At 35.0% G+C, this 17,162-nt stretch overlaps 1 protein-coding gene across 3 annotated transcripts; it reads left to right on the top strand.

Moving 5' to 3' along the window:
- Positions 1–3,693: 3,693 nt before the first annotated feature.
- LOC126732998 (auxin-responsive protein IAA9) lies at positions 3,694–15,945 on the top strand. Of its 3 annotated transcripts, none has more exons than XM_050436105.1 (6): positions 3,694–3,870; positions 5,098–5,807; positions 5,925–6,151; positions 6,320–6,461; positions 7,671–7,732; positions 15,861–15,945. In XM_050436105.1, the coding sequence occupies exons 2-6, from the start codon at positions 5,128–5,130 to the stop codon at positions 15,896–15,898; spliced, it is 1,149 nt and encodes a 382-aa protein (XP_050292062.1). In that variant the 5' UTR covers positions 3,694–3,870; positions 5,098–5,127; the 3' UTR covers positions 15,899–15,945. The 3 variants fall into 3 exon arrangements, with proteins under 3 accessions (XP_050292062.1, XP_050292061.1, XP_050292063.1); XM_050436104.1 differs by lacking the exon at positions 15,861–15,945 and adding an exon at positions 8,407–8,791 and having other exon boundaries at positions 3,695–3,870; XM_050436106.1 differs by lacking the exons at positions 3,694–3,870; positions 15,861–15,945 and adding exons at positions 4,848–4,868; positions 8,407–8,791.
- Positions 15,946–17,162: the final 1,217 nt, after the last annotated feature.

The following is a 17,162-nucleotide window of genomic DNA, read 5'->3' as shown; positions in this document are numbered from 1 at the left end:
CAGACATTGTGCAATAAGATAAAGGTGGCAATAGTAGAGTTATTGTCATTTGTCAAATTTATTCCCAAAAAAAAGTACAAATTGATATGTGAAAATAATTTTGCACGGATCTTGTTCCCTTAACATTTAAATCAGATTTGTTCTTAGAGTGGTTGTAGAGAGTCGAATTCTGGCCCCTTAACAATTCCTCCCTCACAATGACACTCCCGTAACTTGAATCAATGACCTTGGTTTTGATACCATTTGTCGGATCGTGAGCTATGCCATTTTACCTCAAAACCAATTGGTAATGAAGAAGACACACTAAAAACTTTTATGACATTTAGCATCACACTTTATAGACCTGTTTTTAGAGTGATTATAGAGAGTTGAATTGTGGTATCTTGCAATTTTTAAAGGCCAAAAATTGCCAAAACAATGCAACTTCGAGTACTGGTACCGAACTTTGTGCAATCAGTGAAAGGTGGCAGTGGTAGAGCTATTGTCATTTGCCAAATTTATTCCCAAAAAAAACTTACAAATTGATATGTGAATATAATTTTGCACGGATCAAAGTGTCAAATTAGTATAATAAATTTTATGATATATATTTTTAAAAAATTAATGTGTCAAATTTTAAATATAATGAAAAAATAATAATTATGTTTATATATAGCATTTAGCAGTTAGCACTTATTATTATTATTTTTGAGAGGAAAGCAGTTAGCACTTAGCATCACGTTGAATACAAAATTTGCTTGCAAAAGAAATAATTCGCTTTTTATCGATCATTGAATACTGCAAATGTTTAGGGACATTTTGGTAATTGAGGCAATGGATTTAATTTATGAGTCAGGACTGGGACTCTGGCGTGGTTGAATACTTGAATTTGATATGTTTGACCAAACAAAAACCTGGTTTTTTTTTTTTTTTTTTTTTTTTCGTCTTTCCAATTATAATTTCTGCAACCACCACTTTGCTGCTGGTTTTCACGTCTTCAAAAATGTTGATTATACTGTACTTGCCATTATTATATAGTTGAAACTCACGTCTTTAAGGAAAGGTAGATGAAGTTTACACTCAATACCGTTTCCTTTTTACATGTACAAATCCACAGTATACGCTACCATAAGGTGTTTTCGTAATCTCCAGGCATTATAGAACCAAAAATATCAAGGAGACGTTGGGATATTTTGGACCAAAAATACTGGATAATTATGAAAATAATAAAAGAATCCCGTACTTTGCTAAATTTCTCTTAACCAAATATATACTATGCTTTTAGCAAAAAAATATATACTATGCTTAAAAAAAATGCTAAACTTAGTTAACTTAATTGTGTACTTTATAATTTCGGTCCTTATAACTTCAGGTTGCTACTATAAAGATTAAACCATTTTGTAGAGGTACTCTGATTATATAATATATTATAAATCTATTTAAAAAACTCTATATATTACTTTCGTGTTTGTGTATTCTAATAAGTATTACTATTTCTTAAAAAAAGAAAAGTGTCATCTCTTATCAACCAAAAAAAAAAAAAGTGTCATTTGACACCTTTCAGTGTTTTTAACAAAATCATTGGGAAAATCAAAAGTTTCGAGATTTATTTATTTTTGGATTAAATCATGATGGGTTTAACATCACATTTTTGGGGACTTAGCACTTCCACTTTTTGATCTCTTAATCATAATTTGTTACTTCAATAATTTGAGTTTAAGCGACAAAATATATTATATGCGAGGGAGTATGTATATTGTATTGGTTAGACTGGATTATGTTTAGGTACTTTTCAATCTAGCTTAACCTCTTCAGGTTGAGGAATCTTCAATTTTGGTTGAGTTGGGTTAAGTTGCCGGGTCGAGTTCATTTTGTCATGTCTAATAAAGAAATCGAGTTTACATTAAAGTATTTAAATTCATTATTCAATAAATTGTTATAATTTATACAATTAAGTAGAATATCTACTCTTTTCTATTAAACTAAGTCTTAAAATACCAAATAAATCAAACAAATGTATTTACACAAAGTATGAAAATTTGAAATAAATGAAACTAAAAAATTTAAAATTAATGCACATATATTTTTAAAAGCGTGGGTTGCGTACGTAAGTTAAAAATTTTGCAAACCTAAACCCAAGTCAACCCGAACTTCAAAAAATAATACTAATGATAATCTAGCTTAACCCAACTAACCCATCAAACCATGAAAACCTAACCCAAAGTTGAGTCAGGATGGTGGGTTGAACACACACCCTTGGATAAGGGGTCATGTCTTGGACAGGAGAAGACGTATTGTACATATGTCATATGCTTCCTCTTGCTCATATCACGTAGATTCCACCCAAATGTAAGTTTCACAAAAGTAATATACTATAAAAAAAAAAAGAAAAAAAAAGAAAGGGATTGTGAATGGTATGCGTAAGTTGACTAGCAATAAATCACTGTGTGACATATCAATACTTATAAATTAATAACTGTTTTTAATTTTTAGGTGACAAGAAAATCTTGCTGGTCTCATTTCAAACCTCCAAAACAGTGACAGGCGTCCACTAACGCATGTGAGCTTTATAGTTAGAAATCTGTTTCTTTGGCAAGGTTAGGCGATTTTACTTTCCCTAATTACGCAATGCCCCTACACTTTTACGGAAATAGCAACTAGTATAACAAGAGGAATAACCAAAAATCATAACGAACACAGGGCAAACTTGTCATTTTAATGCAAACCAGTGCAAATTCGACTTTTCACCAACAGACCAGCGGATTTTAGCGCGAACTAGAAATTAGACAATGCCGGAATCAGCAACTATATATGTTTCGTACATCTTTTTTCTCCTCCTCAATCCCGAACTTCAAAAAATATAAATTTAAAAAAAAAGTCTCTTACAAAAGCCACAAACATTTTACTTTTCCGTACACCCCAAATTCACGGCACTGATCATTCCTAACTTTCAATCAGAGCCGTTCGATCAAGTTGCCATCCTGTCTTAATATTATCAAACAAACCGTTCATCATTTCTGAAATTGTACATAAAAAAAAAAAAAAAAAAGTTAACGGATGTTAAGGATATTGAATTTAATAAATGTTTTTATTGATTTTTTTTAAAAATTTCTATACTATTTATTAAAAGATTTATTTTTTAGATTAATTTATTTTTAGAAAGTTTCAACTTATGACGTCCACTCTTAATAATAGTTTTATTATCATTAGACAAAAACACCAATCAGTTTTTAGTATAAGCAGAGATTGGATCCAGATCTCTTATACAACCATCAGAGATTTTACCAGATGAGTTAATCGAAACCCACAAATTGAATTTTTATATAGTTTAAAAATACTGATAAATCTTAGGTACAAGAAAAAACTTAAGAACAATCTAATAAAAATATATCTCAAATTCAATTTAAAATTTTTACAAAATAAAACACTTTTCTACCCATCCATATTTTCAAAACAGATTTATTCAAATTTATAAAAAAAATAATAATACTGAACAAAGAACAAATCTTATCCCACTCCAAAACGGGTGAGATGAGACTAATTTATCATAAAAGTACAGCATCAATACTTTTTTTTTTTAAATGATCCATAAAAGTACAGCAAGGGTATCCGTTTAAAAAATGGGAAAAAAGAAAAGAAAAGAAAAGAAAAAGAGGCCTAACTTTTGCACTATTTGCCGTTTTGCCACTTTCCGTATTTTTAATTTGTACAGAGCTTCGGGTTTCTCGGTGAACACACAGCCTAAAGCTTTTTGTTGCTTTCTGCTTAATGGAAGGTCCCTGAGCTTTTCTCTTCTCTCTCTCTCTTTCTTGCTTCTGCGTTTCAATCTCTACGTTTCGTGCATTTTTTTCGTTACAGAATTTCAACTGTCTGATCCACATAAAAGCTCAGGTACGTTTGTTGGATATTCAGCTTTAGCTTTTTTTTTTTTTTTTTTTTTTTAAATTACTAATTTTTGGTTTGTAGCTAGCTAGTTGATTATATGCTTGAGCTTCCTTTTTTTTTGAGACCCGAGTCTGTGTTCCTCTTGAGATCTTCATCTTGTGTGAGTCTAAGCTGAATTTATCACTTTCTCTTTGGTTGAGACTTTGTTTTATTCTTTTATTTTTTATAAATATCCCGAGCTTATAAACTTTTTCCTTTTCTTACTGGTTTTACTTCGTAATTTTTTTGTGTTCCTAATTTACACTAAGCTTCTGAGGAGTCTTTGTTCCACTTTTTTGTCCTGCTTGTCATAGATCTTCTTGAGGGTTTTTTTTTTTTTTTGGTGTGTGTGAGTGTGTTGTGATCTGCTTTTCTTTTCCTTTATTCTGTTTGGTTGCCGAGAAAATCGAGGAAATGAAAAAAGCAAAAAAAGAAAAAGAAAAGAGAAGTTAACTAATTCTGTATCAGCTTTTTTATATATTTTTCAGGAAAACTCAGCTCATGCAGAAAAAAAGAGCAGTTGAATTTGATAAATTTTATTATTTTTCGAAAGTTATTGTGCTTATTTAATCACCTTATTATCTCATCATATATGTGTGATGTTTAAGCCTTGGAGCCTATTTGTTGTATTTTGTTCAAAATTTTCGTATTTGGGGGAGAATCTGATTAGTTCTGTTGGGATATTCTTTTTTTATTATGATTTTTACTTCTTGTTTGTAATAAGTGAGCAGATAGAAATATATTTTTAAAATTTATGATTTTTTTCTTTTCTTTTTAGTTATTTAATGTTTATATCATTTTCATTGTAACCTACCGTTAGCCATTGTTTAATCATCTTAAATACTAGTAATTTTCTTGTCTCTTATTAGAGGAAAATTCAACTGATTTTTTGGGTGTGAACCAGCTATTAAATTGTACTATAGTGGTTTTGATTGATTTCATATTGGACATAAGAACCAGCGACGGTTTGTGATCTGGGGCTTTTTAGTTTTTGTTGCTGTATTCATTGATTAATATTATATGTTCTGTATCATTTGCAAGAGTCAGTAGATATGCTTGACAGATTTGTCTTTTGTTATGGAGAATTACAAGTTGACTCTTTTAAATGACAATTGGGTTTTCATGTTTTGGTCTTAAATTGTATTTTTTTGGTGCTTAAATATGTTGTTTTAAGGTGGGTTTTTTCTCTTCCAGATTTTACCGGTTGAAAAAGTTGAGAGTCCGATGTCTCCTCCCCTGTTGAGTGCTGAGGAGGAAGGGGGGCAGAGCAATGTCTCTCTGGTGTCTTCTTCACCCACTATGGACTGTATATCCCAAAGTGGCTCTGGGTTAAAAGAACGTAATTACCTGGGACTTTCGGATTGTTCTTCCGTAGACAGCTCTGCAGTCTCGAGCTTGTTGGAAGAGAAAAAGAACAATCTTAACTTGAGGGCAACAGAGTTGAGGCTTGGCCTTCCTGGATCCCAATCACCAGAACGAGAGTCAGAGCTCTGCTTGCTGAAATCAGGGAAACTTGATGAGAAACCGCTATTTCCTTTACTTCCTTCAAAAGAGGGAATCTACTCGTCATCACAGAAGAATGTTGTTTCAGGTAACAAGAGAGGTTTCTCTGATACCATGGATGGGTTTTCAGAGGTGAAAAGCTCCGTGTATACTGAAGGAAATTGGATGTTTCAGACGGCATCTGATTCTGAAGCTCCACAGTCTGTGGGGCAAGGGAAGTTTTCTGGTAATTCAGGGATGAATGTTGCGCTATCGCCCAGGTCTTCTGGGGCTCAGCCAGCCATAATGAAAGAGCTGCCCACAAAGGTGTTGCAGCAGGAACGTCCTCGTGGCACCAATGGTACTAGCCACAACCCTAAGACTGCTTCGAACAACAACAACAGCAGTGCTCCAGCTCCTAAGTAAGTGAACTATGCTACAAAGAGGGTCCTCAATTTCTTAGTTATAACAGAGATTACATGAGAATAATGGGTGTCGTTCTCTTTTTTTAAGTGATTTCTAACTTTCATCTATGACAGGGCACAGGTTGTTGGTTGGCCTCCAATCAGATCATTTAGGAAGAATTCATTGGCTACCACTTCAAAGAACAATGATGAAGTTGATGGGAAACCAGGTCCTGGTGCTCTTTTTGTGAAGGTCAGCATGGATGGTGCTCCCTATCTGAGGAAGGTAGATCTGAGAACATACGCTACATATCAAGAACTGTCAACTGCTCTGGAGAAGATGTTCAGCTGTTTCACCTTAGGTGGGATATTATTTTAGCCTCATTTTATTGGCAATATGCTGTTGATTTTTTTATATATATATGTTTTTACAATTTTTAAATATTTGAGAGTATCATCCTTATTTAGAGAATTAGGAGCACACTTCATTTTTGCCTGGATTGAGTTACTACGTTTTATTTTGACATCAGGTCAATGTGGATCCCAAGGAGCTCCAGGGAGGGAAATGCTTAGTGAGAGCAAGTTAAGGGATCTTCTGCATGGATCAGAATATGTTCTTACATACGAGGATAAAGACGGTGACTGGATGCTTGTAGGGGATGTTCCATGGGAGTAAGTATTGATCCATTCATTTTTATGTGTCATCTAACCTCATTTTCTATTATTGTCTTCTCATTTACACAAATAAATAAATAATAAAATCATAAATGATGTGGGTAAGAAAGTCTTTTTCCCCCCAGGTAAATATGCACAACCTGTGCATACATGCATATAATATTGTTAAGGGCACTTTTACATCCTTTTTCAGAGTTTAAACTATAGATGTATCAGAAGTGTAAGAGAACAATCAACTGACATGTTGTCCAAATATCAGCAAAATATTATATGCTGCATTTGATTGGCCCCCGTAAACATGTGAAATATAATGTATAAAAGATATGGATTCTGTATACAAATGTCACAAGCCAATACTTCGGCGTTTAAGTTTCATCCTAGATAGCGGTCTTATGTTTTTGCAGTTCACATGGAACTAAAGATCATGTACAATCATTCCAAGACTGGAAAGCTATAAATAAAGACATGTCATTTGATGATAGTGTATCCCAGTCATAATATTAGCCTAACACCTCCTTTTGTTAGTAAAAAGAGTATAAGATCTAGATGAATTCATACATCTAAATGAATACTGTTATTCAAATGTTAGTCTTATGTGGTGAAAACTTGGAAGGACTCTGTATAAAGAAGTTTCAACATTATTTACTATGTGCCCAAGTTGTTAGGAATGATTGTACATTTATATTTAAACATGTCATTGCTTATTAAATTTAGTGCTCAAGTTTTCATCGCTGTTAAAAAAAAAAAAATGACTTATTAAAACCTTATGGCCTTCGAATTTTTATTGTGAAGTAGCTTGAGTAAGTTGGAAGTTGTAACAATTAGAATGCATGAACATTTATGGTTGATAATATTGTAAATTTTTTAGGTACATGGGGTATATGGAGTTGATTGCTCCAAGTTAATATTAGCTTCTTGTTCTAATATCTTGCTTTGCAAAACCTAGACCATGAAATGGAGAACTTAGTGTGCTTGGTAATTTTGGCATTGTATAAGACTTATGGACAGGGCTAGTGTTTCCAGTTCCCACATTTGAACTAGTACACACAAATTACTTAGCCTGAATTATAATTTGCATTAATTGGAAATGTCTGCATAATAATCTGTCTTGAATGAACTGCATTGTCTATTGTTGATGACTTGAATATTATTCCATCAAGCTGTAGATTACATTTCTAATATGACTGAAAACTTGGCTTGTTACAGGATGTTTATTGACTCTTGCAAGAGACTGAAGATCATGAAGGGCTCTGATGCCATTGGCTTAGGTATGTATATTTTTTGTATGAGTGCATCAAATATGGTTATTATCCACAAAATCTTGATGTGTAATTGTTAGCCTGGATGATGGCCAATTACTTAGAAGCCTAAGGGTTTTTTTTTTGGGTCTGGGGGTGGGGTTGGGTGGATGTTGAAAATTAAAATGATAGGGAAAATTTGACCAGAATTCTCAAATTTTGCCTTGGGATTAGTGCTATTATATCAGTGGAGATGTGTTTGAACATAAACTTTAGAATTTTAGAATCAGATGGTCCAACATTTGTAAGTCCATGAGTTTGACATTATTACTTTTTTGTTTGGTCTACTGATTGGTAGATTCCTACACCATGAACAGTGTGGCATGTGTGCAAAGTTAAATAAGTTAGAACTGAAGCTTTTAGGGTTTGGTGTGCAGTTGCAAGAGTCATTATTTAATGATAAATTATAACATCTGAGTTTTGTCTGGTTGAGATGAATAACTCCTACATGTGTGCATGCAAATTAGAAATGACTGCTTCACTAGGTGGCCTTATTTCATGTTATTGGTGGTCTCAAGTTCACAACTATGCGTTCTACATGATTATTCCTTGAGTTTATCTCTTCATTAGCGATTACAGATTTAAAATTGGGAATGATGGCTATGTCTCAGTACTAAACTATTTACTTCTTGTTTGTTCCTTAGCTCCCAGGGCCATGGAGAAATCAAGGAATAGGAACTAGCTAGTCTCTGAAACTCTTGACTGCTTTGTGGCTGCCGAGTTCAAGTGTGAAATTCAAGCGGGTGAGGAAGGTGGACGAAACAGTTCTATATCAAGGAATGAAAAACGATAGGATGGCCTGGGCTTGATCGTAGGTCATGGTCAGATGCACATCTTGTTTTTAGAGTATCTATGTTTTGATTGCCTCAAAAAGTTTGCCTCTGTGTGTCGAAGTCTGATTATTAAAACCTCGTAAAGCTATTATAAATTAGTATCGTGGAGTTAATATCATAATCCTTACAAAAACCTGGTTGTTTGAGGTGGCTCTGTATTTGATGAATCCGTCTATGGTTAAAGAACACTTGGATCTGCTTATGCATTTTTAGCGACACGTGATAATGGGTTAAAAGTACTTATTGTTAGGAATTAAACCTAATTCCTAGAACCCTTGAGATGCGAAAATAATTCCTAGAACCTGCGAGATGTGAAAATGGAGAAATTTTTTTTTGCCAAAAATAAAATAAAATCAAATGACATAAGATTTACATGGATTGACAATATGCCCAAGTCTAGGAGTTGCAGCAATTTTTACTATGTTAGGGAGAAAATAAGAGGTAGCTACAATACAATGATTTAACCCAAAAAAAAAAAAAAAAAGCCACAGTACAATGATACTAGAAACTCTAATTTTGAACCGACAATAAATACCCAAAGTGGGTCCAAATTGGGCTAAAAGCAAGCTAGAGATTTTTCCGGTGACCTCATGGAAGTCTCAGAATATTCCATTTAAAATCGTCAAGCTTTCAAGTCAGGTTTGGTGATAAACGGAATTGAACACAAAGTCAGCTCCACATAGCCCAACGTTATTTACAACCGGAATCAAAAGCAGCTAAAGTCATAATCTTAGTTGCTTTTGGGAATGCGTAAAATAAACATTACTCGAAAGTCAAAAGTAGTGTTGTTAAACATGTACCAAACCATTGGTTAAAACTGTAAAATTCATGAACCAAAGGATTATCTAGAATGATTTGATATAAAATACTAGATGTGCAATGTCTCAATTTCAAACCATGTAAGCTAATGGATTGTACTGATTAATTTTTCTTGACTCACGGATAAAAGGAAGAATAATGTGTGAAACTGTGAAAGAAGACTAAATTAAAGTTACTAAACTCTGAAGTAAGAATAATGTGTGATACTGTGAAAGAAGACTAAACTAAAGTCACTAAACTTTGAAGTTTGAACTAAATTACTGAACTGCTAAAGCTTAAAAAGATAAACTGATAAAGACATAAAGTAATAAAGATTAAAGACTAAAGAGATAAAGTAAGAGTTGTTTTGTAGTAGAGTTGGCGGTCCATGAGATGAGAGTTGAGAGTTGGGATTGAAGAGATATAGTAATGAACTTAAAAAAATAAAAAGACAAAAATGGAATAATTTCTACACTCTAAATTTTGGTGGACTTTGGCACCAATTGGTTTTTGCATGGAACACAAGCCACCAATATTACAATGATAACACCTGATTTTAATCAATAGTTGTATTTAGAGATTTAAATAATTTTGTTTTGCTATAGGGTTTAATGATAGGGGGGAGCTTGTGTCTAGTGGCCAGTGCCACTGGACACAAGCCATTCCCTTAATGATCAAGCTTAAGATTTATTTTGAACTTCTATGACATGTTTTAAGACTTTTGGATTATATAAATTAGTTATTAAATGATTTACATAAATGATATGTTTATTCTTTTATTTTCTCAAACTTTATTTTATATGATGTAAAATTGTTTTTATTGTTATAATTGTTTTTGATTATAATTTATTTAAAATTTATCTTTTCTTTTAGAGAGATTTATTAATTTACCTAAATGGAGTTTTATTTTATTTTAGTTGCTTTTTATAGTTATAAAATATAATATTATTTAATTAATTAATAAACCTATAGTTGAACCAATAAATCACTGATTGAACCAATTCCTTCAGCCGGATCAATTAACGGTTCTGATGACCATGTCAAAAACTAAAATTGTATGAATTACGAAACTTTGGTTGCATGAGCATGGCATTCTCATAGCCAATGAAGCCGCCTTTAAAACTGAAACTGAAACTAAAAAGTCTAGTTATTTTCCCTTTCCTTCCCCAAGATTAAGATTGCCTTTGCAATTCAGTTGTGTCCTCGATCTCCATTTGCTCCTAGTCCTATTACAGCCGCCGCGGCAAAACCATCCTTTCTCGCAAGGAGCAGGTAACAGGTTATCGGCGAGGTCTGCTTTCTTCATGTGAATATATATGCAAATGCAATATTGTTTAGTGAAGCTCAGTTTTGCTTTTGCATTTGCAGGATTTTATGGGAATTCCAATCTACCGCTTCCGCTTCAATTGTACAAAATGTTCTGCTCCCCTTAGGCCTTAGCATTAAGGCAGACCATGTAAATCTTGACCGTGTTGTTGAGTCTGGTGCTAGCAGAATGAGTGAAAAAGTAAAAATATGTTTAGATTCTCTCTAATCTCAGTAATCTGCATGGATTCTGATTTCATTGTTCAATAATCAAATTATTCCTTTTTTGTCAGGTTGCAGTGAAGAAAAGACGGGTTAGGGAAGCTGAAGAGGTGGGGGATGCAATGAAATCTTCGGAGGAGAACGTAACATTGCCCTTGGATTCTAAAAGAGAGCTGGATGAGATGAAATCCATGGAGGTACGACTTACGTACTTGCTTTGGTAATTTATTTTTACAAATGGCATCCTTAAGGGCTCCAATAGATCGAGTCTGTAGCTTGTGTCTTTTAGACGTGTTGCCTGAGATCATTATTAATGTGCGTGCATCACATTTTTCTTCTGTAAGTAATTATGTATGAAGTTATAACACTTGGATGTGAACTAAATTTGATATGATTTTTGATATGTTAAACTGCAAACTATACACCTAAAGTTTTGGAGTCTTTGGATTCAAGCTTGTCACGCATGTTTAGTTCCGCCCAATAAAATTATGCCGCGTAACATCATTGCAAGCTATGTGGCACTTAAACGGAGTATAACTTTAATTGTAAAATCCAAAATTTGAAACTGTAACATCCAAAGACCCCAAACTTTAGCAGGCAGCCCCTTTGCAGGCCCAAGATTGTTATCAAATGATTTTACAGCTTATTCTTTTCTTGAAGTGAAACTGTGTTGGCCTCTTTGCTTAAATTGTTGGTCATATGGTAGTTGCCATTTTGCTAAGTTCTTTTGCCTCTCTCTCTCTCTCTCTCTCTCTCTCTCTCTGTTTTTACTATGCAGTGCTGTTATATGGTTCTAACTATATTAATTGGCTTATATTCTGAAGAGGATGAAGCAGTTAATATATCAATATCTCATGTCAGTACAGGCATTCCACTTTCACTTGTTTGCTTCCAATGTCTTCTGTCCCTAGCCACTTGCAGTCTTGCACCCCCTTTTTTTTCCTTCTTGGAGCCTGGTTTCCTCTAATATGGTTTACTTTCATAAAAATCTTTTGCAGAATTCAAGCCAAGCTCTTGTTAGAAGGATTCATGATGATCTGAAGGTATGGTGATTCTGTAAGTGTAGTTTGTTTATTTATTTATATATTTTTGGATTTGGATAAGTCAAGAACTTATTTCCCCTAATGTGATTCATAATTTTAGTTGATAGGCACGATAACTTAGTGAAAAGGATGTCATTTGTTTTAGTCTTTCATAATTTGTTCTAATAAGTCTTACAGTTTCTTTCTAGTAAAATGAGAGGGTGTGCACTAATTTGTATCAATCGCAGTATTTTCCATTAGAGTACAGACAATTTTATGCTTTATGTTTGGAATAAAGACCTATGCTCAAAATATGATGTTCATAAACTTTTTCCATGCAAAATAAAGGTAAATATGCACAACCCGACATGCATACATGTATATAACATTGTTATGAGTGCACTGTATAATCCTTTTCTCAGAGTTCAAACTATGGACATATAAGAAGTGTAAGAGAACAATCAACTGACATGTTGTCTAAATATCAGTAAAATATTATATGCTGTATTTGATTGGCCCTTGTAAACATGTGAAATAGAATATTGGAAAGATATAGATTCTGTATACAAAAGTCACAAGCCAATACTTGGTGTTTTAAGTTTCAACCCAGATACTAGTCATATGTTATTTCAGTTTGCAGTTCAAATGGAACTAAAGATCATGCACAATCATTCTAAGACTGGAAAGCTATAAATAAAGACATGACATTTGATGATAGTATATCCCAGCCACAATATTAGCCTACCAACTCCTTTTGTCAGTAAAAAGAGAATAAGATCTAGATGAATTCATACACCTAAATGAATACTGTTGTTCAAATGTCTAGTTTTACATGGTGAAAACTTGGAAGAACTCTGTATACAGGAGTTTCAACATTATTTACTAAGTGCCCAAGTTCTTAGGCATGATTGTACGTACAAATGTATTTAAACATGTAGTTACTTATTAAATTTAGTGCTCAAGTTTTCAACTTTGCTAAAAAAACATGACTTATTAAAACCTTATGGCCTTTGAATTTTTATTATGAAGTAGCTAGTTTGAAAGTCTTGAATGAGTTGGGTGTTGTAACAATTAGAATGCTTGAACATTTATGGTTGATAATGTTGTAAATTTTTTAGTTCATGGGGTGTATGGAGTTGATTACTCCAAATTAATATTAGCTTATTGTTCTAATATCTTGCTTTGACGAAACCTAGACCATGAAATGGAGAATTTAGTGTGCTTGGTAATTTTAGCATTGTGTAAGACTTATGGGCCGGGCTTGTGTTTCCAGTTCCCACATTTGAACTAGTACACACAAATTACTTGGCCTCAATTATAATTTTACTTTAATTGAAAATTACTACATAATAATCTGTGTTGAATAAACTGCATTGTTTATTGTTGATGACCTGAATATTATTCCATCATGCTCTAGATTACATTTCTAATCTGACTGAAATTTGGTTTTTTACAGGATGTTTGTTGACTCATGCAAGAGACTGAAGATCATGAAGGGCTCTGATGCCATTGGCTTAGGTGTGCAGAGTATATTTTTTGTATGAGAGCATCAAATATCGATTATTATCCACAAAATCTTGATGTGTAATTGTTAGCCTGGATGTTGGCCAGTCACTTGGAACCCTAGGGCCTTTTTTTGGGGAGGGGGATGTTGAAAATTAAAAAGAGAGGGAAAATTCAACAATAATTCTCAAAATTTGCCTTAGGATTAGTGCTACATTATATCAGTGGAAATATTTTTGAACATAAACCTAAGAATCTTAGAATCAGATGGTCCAACATTTATAATTCCATGGGTTCTACATTATTACTCTTTTGTTTGGCTCACTGTGGTAGATTCTACAATATGAATAGTGTGGCATATGTGCAAATTTAAATAAGTTAGAACTGAAGCTTTTAGGGTTTGAGGCGCAGTTGCAAGAGTCATTATTTAATGATGAATTATATTCTGTTAGTTTTGGCTATTTGGGATGAATAACTCCTACATGCGTGCATGCAAATTAGGAATGACTGCTTCAACTAGGTGGCCTTATTTCATGTTATTGGTGGTCTCAAGTTCACAACTATGCATTCTACATGATATATTCCATGAGTTTATCTCTTCATTAGTGATTACAGATTTTAAATTGGGAATGATGATGCACAAAAATCGTCAGTGAATTGATCATCCACACACGTGTCAATGGGTGCACTTGAAGAACGAAAGAGAAGAACCAATCAAAGGGCACCGGTGTGGTACTAGCCAAAGACCCTCCGAAGCTTAAGTCAGTGATGGAAGAATCTCTAAAAACTCAATAGTGCAAAAGCTAGAGAGAATTCACGTACCTTGATTTGTGAGGGCTTTGGGGATTTTTATAGTAGTGTATTGACCCCAATTTCTTGATGGAAAGGACATTTCCTTATGGAGAAGATCTTTTCCAGCATCCATATATTGTGGGATTCTTTCCTTGTAGGGATCCCTCAGATTACGGTGGAACGTAGAATGCAAGGCATTCCCATATTAGGTTCCTTGGAGACTACTCAGGTCATATGGGTGCCACGTGGCTTTGCCACCCATCTCTGTCGGGTTCGTCCATCTTAAAAAGTTCGTCCACTTTAAAGGTTTCGTCCGTCTCTTAACTTTCCGTTCAAGATAAGACTCCGTCTACCAGGTCTTTGCCTATCAGGCTATTCGGATCGTCTCTAGGTGTCACTGTCACTTTATCATTAGCTTAGCAAATTGCTATGGGATTATCCCTATCAACCGTTAAGGCGGAGCATGTCGAGCAGTGTCAAGGTACCTGACGATCTCTGGGTCCCTGACGACTCCTTGGTACTTGACGACCCATTGATATGTGACAACCGTCACAGCGGAGCATGCCACGTGGTGTTAGGGAAGGTACTTGTTGACTGTTGGGTACCTGACGACCCCTTGGTACATGATGACCAATTGATACGTGATGACCAATTGATACGTGATGACCGTCAGGGCAGAGTGTGTTGCGTTGTGTCAGGGAGGGTACTTGACAACCATTGGGTACTTGACGACCCCTTGGTACATGATGACCCATTGATACGTGATGACCATCAAGGTAGAACGTGTCACGCGGTGTTAGGAAAGGTACCTAACGACCTAATGATACGTGACAACCGTTAGGGTGGAGCGTGTCGTGCGGTGTTAGGGAAGGTACCTGGCGACCGTTGGGTACGTGACGACTGTCAGGGCAGAACGTGTCACGCGGTGTCAGGGAAGGTACTTGATGACTGTTGGGTACCTGACGACCCCTTGGTACATGACGACCAATTGATACATGACGACCGTCAGGGCGAAGCGTGTCACGAAGTGTCAGTAAGAGTACTTGACGACCGTTGGGTACCTGATGACCCCTTGGTACCTGACGTCCCATTGATACGTGACAACCGTCAGGGCGGACCGTGTCGTGTGGTGTCAGGGAAGGTACCTGACGACTATTGGGTACCTGACGACCCCTTGGTACCTGACGACCCCTTGATACATGACTACCGTCAGGGCGGACCGTGTCGCGCAGTGTCAGGGAAGGTACCTGACGACTTCTTGTTACTTGACGATCCATTGATACGTGACGACTGTCAGGGCGGAACGTGTTGAGCGGTGTTAGGGAAGGTACTTGATGACCATTAGGTCCCTGGCGACTTCTAAATGGTACATGACGACCAATTGATGCATGCCGACTGTCAAGGTGAAGCATGTAGCACAGTGTTAGGGAGGGTACCTGACGACCCCTTGTGATCGACGATACTTTTGGTGACTGAAAATTCTTTTGGTAAGCTCATGATGCTTTTGGTAATCGAAGACTCTAGGGTGTTAGAAAAAATTTTCTAACTAGTGAAAATATTCCCTATCAAGGAATGTTGTCTATGTTTTTATACTAAACTATGTACTTCTTGTTTGTTTCTTAGCTCCCAGGGCCATGGAGAAATCAAGGAATAGGAACTAGATAGTCTCTGAAACTCTTGACTGCTTCGTGGCTGTCAAGTTCTAGTGTGAAATTTAAGTGGTCAAGGAAGGTGGACGAAACATAGAGTGAGAAGTTCATACCAAAACCATAGTACATCCAGACCTCCGCTTTACAAACTACGATGTACAACAACTTATACAACGCCCAAAGCTCAACATTCTCGATTTCACAAATAACAGAGCCTTTAGAATTGAATCTTATGAAAATTAAACCCAATGTTACACGTACTGACTGGGAAATGCCCAGCATACACATATTGCTCTATATTGGGTAGAATTACAGAACATTTCATTAGTTTCTACTGGATTCTTAACTTCCTATTTGAATACTTTCAAAATGCTTTCTTCTGAGCTGATCCTTCTAGGGTGAATAATTGCTTTCTTTGGTTGCCAAATATGATAGCTGGTATATCACATAGCAAGCGTACAAAATAAAGATTTCAAGCTCTTCCCAAGTCGCTCCAGCTTTAGACAGTCTTCCAAATTCTTCTTCGAAAGGAATATTCGATGAAGAATTGCTCACTGCCTATGCTCTTAGATTACATAAAACACAGAGGGGCCAAAAGCGATACCCCCTTAAGGAAATTTGTTTTTAATTGTTAACCTATTGAGTATTGCCAATTATCCTATAAATAGGAAAAAGTATCTTCAGATAGATATCTCTCTACAATATGTTTAGGTCTCACATGCTGTGGAAAAGTGGTATCATGAGGTAATCCTTCCTATTAGAGGATACTTTGGAACCACAAGAGCCTCTACCAATTAACCTTTAAAAGCTTAGTTCTAATGCTGTTTTAGGTTTTTGTGCATTTGTATTTTCACAACTTTATTGGATTGCACAAAGATTATTGTAATTGTAATATGCACAACAGTTGATCGCTGGCAACTTTCAGTAGGAGGCACTCTCCAACTCCAATAGACCATTAATAAATATCTTTGGTTTTTAATAGTTTTTTAAATAAGGGATTAGAAAAGTTTTTAATTTCTTGTTGCTGTTTCCAAACATATCTGAAGATGTTGCAAATTTTGTTTAACATCATTTCGGGGCAAAACTGTCATTTCACAAATCAAGGGCAAATTTGTAATCCTGACTATTGGATTTCCAAAACTCTCACATAAAGCAAATTTAGAAGTCCTGGGGATCAAAATGATATGTCATGGGCTCCAATCAGGCCATTGCATTGAAGTTGTAGCCAAATCAAGTTTGATAAGATGTATTTCCCATATTAAGGTTAGTCACATTT

The sequence above is a fragment of the Quercus robur genome, chromosome 6 (assembly GCF_932294415.1).
Source record: "Quercus robur chromosome 6, dhQueRobu3.1, whole genome shotgun sequence".
In the NCBI taxonomy this organism is placed as follows: domain Eukaryota; kingdom Viridiplantae; phylum Streptophyta; class Magnoliopsida; order Fagales; family Fagaceae; genus Quercus; species Quercus robur.
The sequence above is the reverse complement of the archived record's forward strand: the minus strand, read 5'-3'. Positions and strand labels throughout refer to the sequence as shown.